The sequence below is a fragment of the Elephantulus edwardii genome, unplaced genomic scaffold, assembly GCF_000299155.1.
Source record: "Elephantulus edwardii isolate Elephantulus edwardi_28Jun2011 unplaced genomic scaffold, EleEdw1.0 scaffold00051, whole genome shotgun sequence".
Taxonomy (NCBI): Eukaryota; Metazoa; Chordata; class Mammalia; order Macroscelidea; family Macroscelididae; genus Elephantulus; species Elephantulus edwardii.
The window spans coordinates 3,541,576-3,550,028 of NW_006399801.1; the positions used below are offsets into that span (position 1 = coordinate 3,541,576).

General features: G+C 39.8%; 1 protein-coding gene across 1 annotated transcript in view; it reads right to left on the reverse strand.

Moving 5' to 3' along the window:
- Nucleotides 1-1,068: 1,068 nt before the first annotated feature.
- The window catches only part of WRB (tryptophan rich basic protein), a 36,869-nt gene continuing 29,484 nt past the window's right edge, over nucleotides 1,069-8,453 (reverse strand). Inside the window, exon 5 of the mRNA XM_006886712.1 lies at nucleotides 1,069-1,142. Within this exon, the coding sequence (XP_006886774.1) occupies nucleotides 1,069-1,142 (74 nt within the window). The remainder of the gene's footprint in view (nucleotides 1,143-8,453) is intronic.

Below are 8,453 nucleotides of genomic sequence, written 5' to 3' on the forward strand. Positions count from 1 at the left end.
TGAGTGCTGCAGGCCCGAGAGCCCTTTGGGGATATGCTTAGAATAATTTCTTACTAATTTCTAGCTATTTGTGCATTCACACTCCTTGCTTTAAACATGGTGTCCTATTTCCATTGCAAATCTATTCAGTTCTCTGTTGGTTGCACATGATTCAGGAAAATACCAATCATAAATGAAGTTTCTAAGAGATCAGTGCTAAAGAACTCTTAAATCCACTGTACAGGAAAAATTTAATTTGACGTAAGCAGCATGTAAAGATTATTGGTACAGTTCACTACTGAAAATAACATGTGGCGGTTGTTCTGTGTGCATTATTTACATTACAAATAGGTATATTTCAGCAAAGATAATTTAATCATGGTCCTCAGGGTTAGGGTTGGTTTGGTTTTTTTTTAATTTGTTCCATTCTTCAAACATAAATATTAAATATTTATAAAATACACTTCATTTTAAATGTGTTAAATACAAAACACAACTGGAGCACAAAATAATGCATTATGATCACATCAATACATTTATAAAAACACAATAATGAAAAATTAGCAGCTTCAAGTAAATGAGAAATCCTATGCAAAGGCTTGCCCACAAATTTTAAACAGAAATAAAAACCATAATGTCAATTAGTGTTACTCTTCTGGTAGTAAAGAATACATTTTCAAATTTTAGTAGTGGTATCAAAGTTAAATTAACTGGATTGAAAATAACAATCCAATAACTTCAACTGTTAGAAAATTTCTGACTTTCTAGTTGACAATATAAATGAAAAATATGCCAAAAATGTACATCACCAGTAACAAAAAGTAGATGGGGCACATAGATTTTTTTTTTATAAATTTAGGATTATGTCAGTTATTACACATGTCATAAATTCATCTTTCTGGCTCAATGACAAGTGTACAAAACTGTGATTCCTATATAAGAATCACATATAAAGTCAAAGTACAAATATTTTCAACAAAGCAACTAACCTGCATATTTTTCCTTAAAAAGAAAAAATATAAATCAGATTTTTAACCTAATAAGTGAAATTCAAAATTCAAAGTTTTGTAGCTGCATTTATCTTCCTTTTCAGCTGAAAGGGTGAAGCACAATAGCCACAACCTTGTTACAGACTAAAATCCAACAAGTAATCCCAACACCACCTGAAAAACAAAACAAAGACATTCAATGTGAGACAGCCAGCAAACAGCTCTGCCCGCATTTTCTGCCTGTGTGTCCCGTAACTTTCAGGAAACAATGATATGTTCATAATGGCCTTCTGAGTTGTTAACTAAGAAAAGCTAAGTGCGTATTTTGCAGGCTTGACTTTGTTAGGTTTTCTAATGACTTCTAGGGCTCAGTTCTTACAAGCAAGAGTCACAACAGATTTCTCTGTGCTACCAGACAGATGTACTTTACGTTTATTGTACTAATGGATGGAGGACCTTCCAGCAGGCGTTACTAAAGGTCAGTGACACTGGAACACTGGGGTTGGTGTGATTCAGTGCAGTAACTCAAGGTGTCACCACCACCAACATCCAGAGATCTCCATCAACACCAGAACATACAGAATTCTTAGTCATGTATATTATCAATTTTCATCACAAAATAATACATGATAAAATTGTAAACTGCTTACATGTAATAGTTCTTGGACTACTGGCTTGTAAAATCCTCTTATATATGCATCACATTCATCACACATTAGAAAAACCCCTCATCATTTGAAAGTTCTTTTATGCCGCTTCTCTTTGGACGAGACCAATGTTAGTATTACCACCTCTCTTTGCTAACCAAAAGAAATCCAAAGAGGACTTTGGTTTTACAGAAGATGAAAAGCAAAGCTGGCATTCAGCATTTCTTTTGCAGTGAGCTTGCAGGCCAGCAGCACGCACTCCACCAGTGGTGATAGTATCACCAAGTTCCTTGCCCAGCACTGAGCTCAACATCTCAGCATCAAACCACCCTAGCTTTGAACTGTGTCTGTGAACACTGTATGTAGTAGGTGTTATTTTAGGTTTTGTGTGTTGTCTGATATGATTAGTTGGGATTCTTAAGGTCTGGGAGCACTCAAAACTGTTTCCCATGCATGATAATTGCTTCCTTGTCATTCCGGTTTAAGAATTTCACAGAGTTGATCTCTGCAGAGTCGCTGTGAGTCTCCTGCTTCGGCAGTGAATGGACAAAGCCTGCACTCCGCAGTCTCTCGGGCCACCATGACGACAAGATCCCCTCCACAGAAGTGCCAGAACCATAACCTCAACTCAGAAGTGCTATCAACTTCCAGATCAACCTGCATGCCATACCTCCTATGTGTCCACGTTTTACTACTTCAACTGTGATGTGACTTCAAAGGATGTTCCCAAATATTTTCTTCGCTGAGCTCATCAGGAACAGGAACACGCTGAGAACTTGATTATAACTTCAGAACCAGTGGGGTCACTGGATATTTGAAGACATCAAGAAATCTGACCTTGATGACTGGAAAAGTGAGTGAATGTAATGGAGTGTGTGTCACACTTGGGAAAGTGTGACTCTGTCACTACTGGAACTGCACAAACTGGCCACTGACAAGAATGACCACACACTCCTATTTGTGTTACTTCATTGAGACCATCACCCTAATGAGCAAGTGAAATCCACCAAAGAACTGGATGACCTTCACACAAGGACAGCCTCAGGATCTGGCCTGACAAGAGTATCCCTTTGACAAGCACACCCTGGAAGACAGTGATGGTGAGAATGGAGATAAGCTTTAACCTGGCTTTCCCATAGCCACAGGGGTGACTGTCAAGGTCACCATGATGCAACAGATGCGTTGGATTGACTTCTACCTTTTCTATACATTCTATCAGAATATTCAGTTATATTTGTACCACTCCTTCTGATAAAGTGATTTAGTACTCAACAGCTGGCTCAGAGATCTTGAGGTGGGCTAGAAATCTACTTAAGCTATCTTGATCAAAGTCTTTAGGCACCATGGTTTCTGCTTCATCACACTTAATAAAAGGAAACCTGTAAGGATTTATATTTATTAAACTCTAGCCTGAGGAAAATGAAGTTTTCACGGGAAATGTTCTCATTTTAAGACATCAATCAAGGGGGAAGCTGCACTAGTCACTGGGTGGAAGTATTTTGAAAATACTTTTCTCTTTTTCTTTACTATGTAATTCTCAAAAAAGATAAGAGGTTTACAAACACTTGTTAGATGTCATTGAGTCGAGTATGACTTATAGTAGCAACTCTATGAACAAAAGTTCTGAACCCTGTTCTATCCTGCGCCATCCTCACACTTCCTGACACAGAAAAGCCCACTGTAGCAGTCACCGCGTCAATCTACCTGGTTGAGTGTCCTCATCCCCTTTGCCGACCCTCCACCATTCCCAACACCATGTCCCTCTCCAAGGAGTAGCACCTCCTAGCAACATGTCCAAAGTACGTGAGGCGAAGCCTCATCATTCTTGCCTCCAAAGAGCACTCCAGCTGCACCCTCTCCAAGACTTATCTATTCTTTCTCTTGGCCATCCATGGGATGTTCAGTGCTCTTCTCCAACACCTCAGCTCAAAGGCTTCAATTCTTTTCCCGTCATTCATATTCATTGTCCAGGTCTCAGATGCATATCGAATAATCAGAAAGACTAATGGCCTGAAACAGATGCACCTTAGTCCCCAAACTGACATCACTACTCTTCAGTAATTTGGAAAGGTCCCTAACTGCAGATTTTCCCAGTGCAACACGTCTTCTTATTTCCTGACTATTCGTACCAAGGGTGTTAATTTTTCAACCCATGCCTGTTTAATCTATATGCTGAGCAAATTATCTGAGAAGATGGACTCTACGAAGAGTAGTGTGGCATCAGGATTGGAGGGAAACTCAACAATAACCTGCGTTATGCAGATGACACAACTTTGCTTGATGAAAATGAGGAGGACTTGAAAAGATCAAAGAATACAGCCTTCAGTATGATTGCATCTCAGTATCAAAAAAAAACAGATTCTTACCACTGGCTGTGTCAAGATGGATGGCAAGGAGACTGAAACTGTCAACAACTTCGTCTTGCTTAGATCCACAATTAACACAAACGCTATTTACCCAAAATACAATAGCTAAAATACCAGAAAACTTAACAAAACCTATGACTATAAACACTAGCAGCACATGCTTGTAGTGAGTATAGAAGTATCACATGATTTGAGCCTTATTATAAAATTACCAAAAAATTCTAATTACATGTAATTTTAGGTGCAGTCGAGTAGGACTCATAGCGACCCTATGAGCATGAGATTGGAGCCCTGCCCTGTCCCATGCCATCTTCATCATCTGTCACACTAGAACCCACTGTCACAGTCACTATGTCAATCCATCTCATTGGGGATCTTCCCCTTCTGAGCTGACCCTCCACTTTTCTGAGCATGATGTCTGTCTTTAAGCACTCTCTCCTCCTAACAACATGCCCAAAGGATGTGAGATAAAGTACCACCATCCTACCCTTTAAGGAGCATCATGGCTACACTCTCTCCAAGATGTAACTGTTCATTCTCTCAGTAGTCCATGAGATTTTAGTGCTCTTCTCCAGCACCACTAAAAGGCACCAATTATTCTTCTGTTGTCTTTATTCAGTGTTCAACTCTCAGATGTACAGCAAGTATTTGAAAAGATGATACCTTGAATGAGGCACACCTTAGTCTTTAAACTGGCATCTTTGCTCTTCAGTACTTTAGAGAGGTCCCTGACTGCTGACTTTGAGGACTAAGGTGTGTTTGATTCAGGCCATGATCTTTCTCAGATGTTATGCATCCGAGAGCTGGACAATGAATACAGATGACAGAAGAAAAATTGATGTCTTTGAGTTGTGGTGTTGGAGCACTGAACATCCCATGCAATGTCAAAAGAACAAATAAATTTGTCCTGGAGAGGGTGCAGCCAGAGTGCCATTTGGAGGCAAGGATGATGAGGCTATTCCTTGGGAGAGGGGCATGATGCTTTTCTAAAAGTGGAGAGTCAGAGAAGGAGAGGAAGACCCTTGACCAGGTGGATTGACACAGTGACTGCTGCAATGGGCTCTAGTGTGTCAGGAAGTGTGAAGATAGCACAGGGCAGGATGGAGTTCAGATTCACTGTTTATTGGATTGCTATGAGCCATACTTGACTTGACAACACCTATCAACAACAATACATCTCCTAATCTCCTGACTGCTGTTAACAAGGTTGTTGACTGTGGTCCAAGTTGGATGAAATCATTGACAATTTCAATCTTTTCTCTAGCTGTTGCCTATTGGCCCAGTGGTGAGGATTTTTGTTATCTTGATGTTGAGATGTAATCCATTCTAAAAACTATAGTTTTTGATCTTTTGCAGTAAGCTATTCAAATGCTCCTCACTTTCAGCAACCAAAGTTGTGTCATTTACATAAAAAAGGTTTGTTAATGAGTCTTCCTCCAATCCTAATACCAATTCCTCTTCACAAAGTCCAGCTTCTCAAATTATTGTTCAGCATATAAATTAAACAGATATGGAGAATAGATAGAGCCCTGATGCATACCTTTCTTGATTTTAGAACTTGCAGAGTCTCCTGCTCTGTTTGGACAAAATCTTTCTGATCTAGTTACAGGTTTCCAGTGAACACAATTAAGTGCTCTGGGATTCCTATTCTTCTAACGTTAACCTTAGTTACTTAAGATCCACACAGTCAAATGCTTTTGCATAGTCAATAAAATACAAGTGGACATATTTCTGGTACTCCCTGCTTTTAGCCAAGATCTATCTGAACTGTGCAATGATATCACTGGTGCCATGGCTTCTTCTAAATCCAGCCTGAATCTCTGGCAGTTTTCTATCAATACACTATTCTAGCCATTTTTTAATAATCTTCACAAAGCTCTTTCTTACATGTGCTATTAGTGATACTGTTTGATAATTTCCACATTCGACAATCTTCTAGTCAGTCGGCCAGGTATCTGTCTTACAAATTTCTTGGCAAAGACTCGTGAGCATCTGTTTGTTGAAACATGTCAGTTGGTACACCATCAATTCCCACACCCTTATTTTTTGCCACTGCCTTCAGTGCAGCTTGAACTTCTTCATCACCACTGGTTCCTGATCATATACAACCTCCTAAAATGGTTCTTTGTCAACCAATTCTTTTTGGTTCAATGACTCTCTGTGTTCTCTCTTTCTTCTTCTAATGGATCATTCAGGATTTTCCCTACAGCATCCTTCAATACTGCAACTTTGAGCCTTGAATTTGTTTCTCAGTTCTTTCAGCTTGAGAGACTGAGAAAGGAGGATTCAATAATGTATACTGCATTGAAAAAGATGAGGGAGAAAACGGTTTAAAAGGGATATGTGATTAGGTATTTTTGTCATAACAGGAGTCTAGAGTGAAGGCTACATGGTGGAGTGGACCTAGGGGAGGGTTTGTAAAACAATGAAAAGAATTTGTCTTTTACTTTCCCAAGAGGGTAGTTAGTGTACTATGCGGGAGACTTGGGAGGGGAGAAAAGTGCAACAATGAATGAATGGAAATCCAAAGTCTCTGTAAATTTTTACAGAATAATAAATTTAAATTTAAAAAAAGATAATAAAAAAAAATTTTATAGACACACGTTCTGGTGTGGATTCTTGAGACAGTATCACATGGTATGATTTGCACCCTTCACCCTTTCCTAGTGATGCCAGTGATAAAGGAAGCAACATTTATCTCACTCCCTTCTTGCTCCACTGACACTTGAAAGCTATACCCATCATGCTATCTAGGAGCAGGGGCTGCAAGAGTGGCCAGTGGCCCCTCTGGGGTGCCAGCAATGGAGCCTCCTACCTTTTGCAGGCAGTATGGACACAAAGTAAGCAAAGCCCCAAAGAGGGTATCCTGGCCTAGGCTACCTGGAACAAGCAAATGCAAAAAAAAGGAAAATAGAGCAGGGGGATGGCTAAATTGGAAACCTTTGAAAACAGTAATCCTTTTTCACTTAAGTAATTCACTTCCTACATGGTCACAAAGTCCTAGGGCTGCTATGAGTCACCTATGACTTGAAGGCACTTAACAGCAACAACAGCAGCAGCAGCATAGAGAGAGCTCAGTTGGCCTAGTGGACAGAAAGTGATGGTACCAAACCAAAGATGGGTGACTTTAATCCACGGCCCTCAGGCCTGTTTTTCATTGTTTTTGGTCACACATTCTTCTAGGTTCTATAACCCTGGTCTGTCCACTTGCTGTACAGAGGTAACCCATAATTGTTGTGAAGCTGAACATGTGACACTGATGTGCCAAATGCAACAATGGTTATCCATGGTGGACAGTGTTTGGGGAACTCCCCAATTTAAAAAAAAGCTTGGAAACAGGAGTACCATGAATTGCAAAATTGTTTGCCTCCGGAAACCTATGAACCTGGAGAAAGGATGAAAGTTATACAAGTGTTCAGGTCTTTTGTTCATAGGGTCGCTATGAAGTGCCTACGACTCGATGGCACTTAACAACAACAACACATAGTCACAAATCATAATCAAATATTAACAAATATGTGCTGCATCATTATTATTAAAAAACAGAATCAGAAGCTAACTAACTAAATAGCTTCTAACAAAGAAATTAGTAAATTATGAGATAATCAAATAAAGATTAGTGATTTTAAATCTCCTAGATGTCTGTGGGGTGCTATCTTGTCAAGCCAAGGATAAACAGTTCAGATCCCCCAGATGCTTTGAGGGAGAAAGATGAGCAATCTTTTATCTGTTTCATGGCCTCTGAAAACCTTCTGGAGTTTCAGCCATGAGTTGGTTCTAAGCTTTTTTGACATGTTGCGGCACACCAAAGGAGCTAGATAAATAGACAGCTTGCTAAACATGTAAATAAGGTAAATGGCAGCTTTGGGGTGCTAGGTTGTTGTTGCTGGGTGTCGTAAAGTCACATGTAACACAGTGACCCTATTAACAACAGATCTGAATTCTGTACTATCCTGTGCTATCCTCACACTTTCTGACACACCAGAACACACTGAAGCAGTTACTGTGCTAGTCCATCTAGTTGAGGGTCTTCCTTTCCTTCACTAACCCTCCACCTTTCCAAGCAGTATGTTCCTCTCCAAGGAAAAGCCTCACCTAGCAACATGGCTGAAGTATGTGAGACAAAGCCTTATCATCTTGGCCTCAAAGGAGCATTCCCTTTGCACCCTCTCCAAAAAATGTTTGTTCTTCTGGTAGTCCGTGAGATGATTAGTATTCTTTTACAATACCACAACTCAAAGGCATCAATTCTGCTTCTGTCATCCTTATTCCTTTACATCTCTCAGAGGCATAGCAAGGGATCATAAAAACCATGGCGTGAATTAAACACACCTTAGTCCTCAAACTGACATCAGTGCTCCTCAATAATTTGGAGAGATCCCTGACTGCAAGCTTTCCCAGGGCAATATATCTCCTGATTTCCTGATAGCTAGTACCAAGGGTGTTGACTGTGGACCCAAGTTAGACAAAAT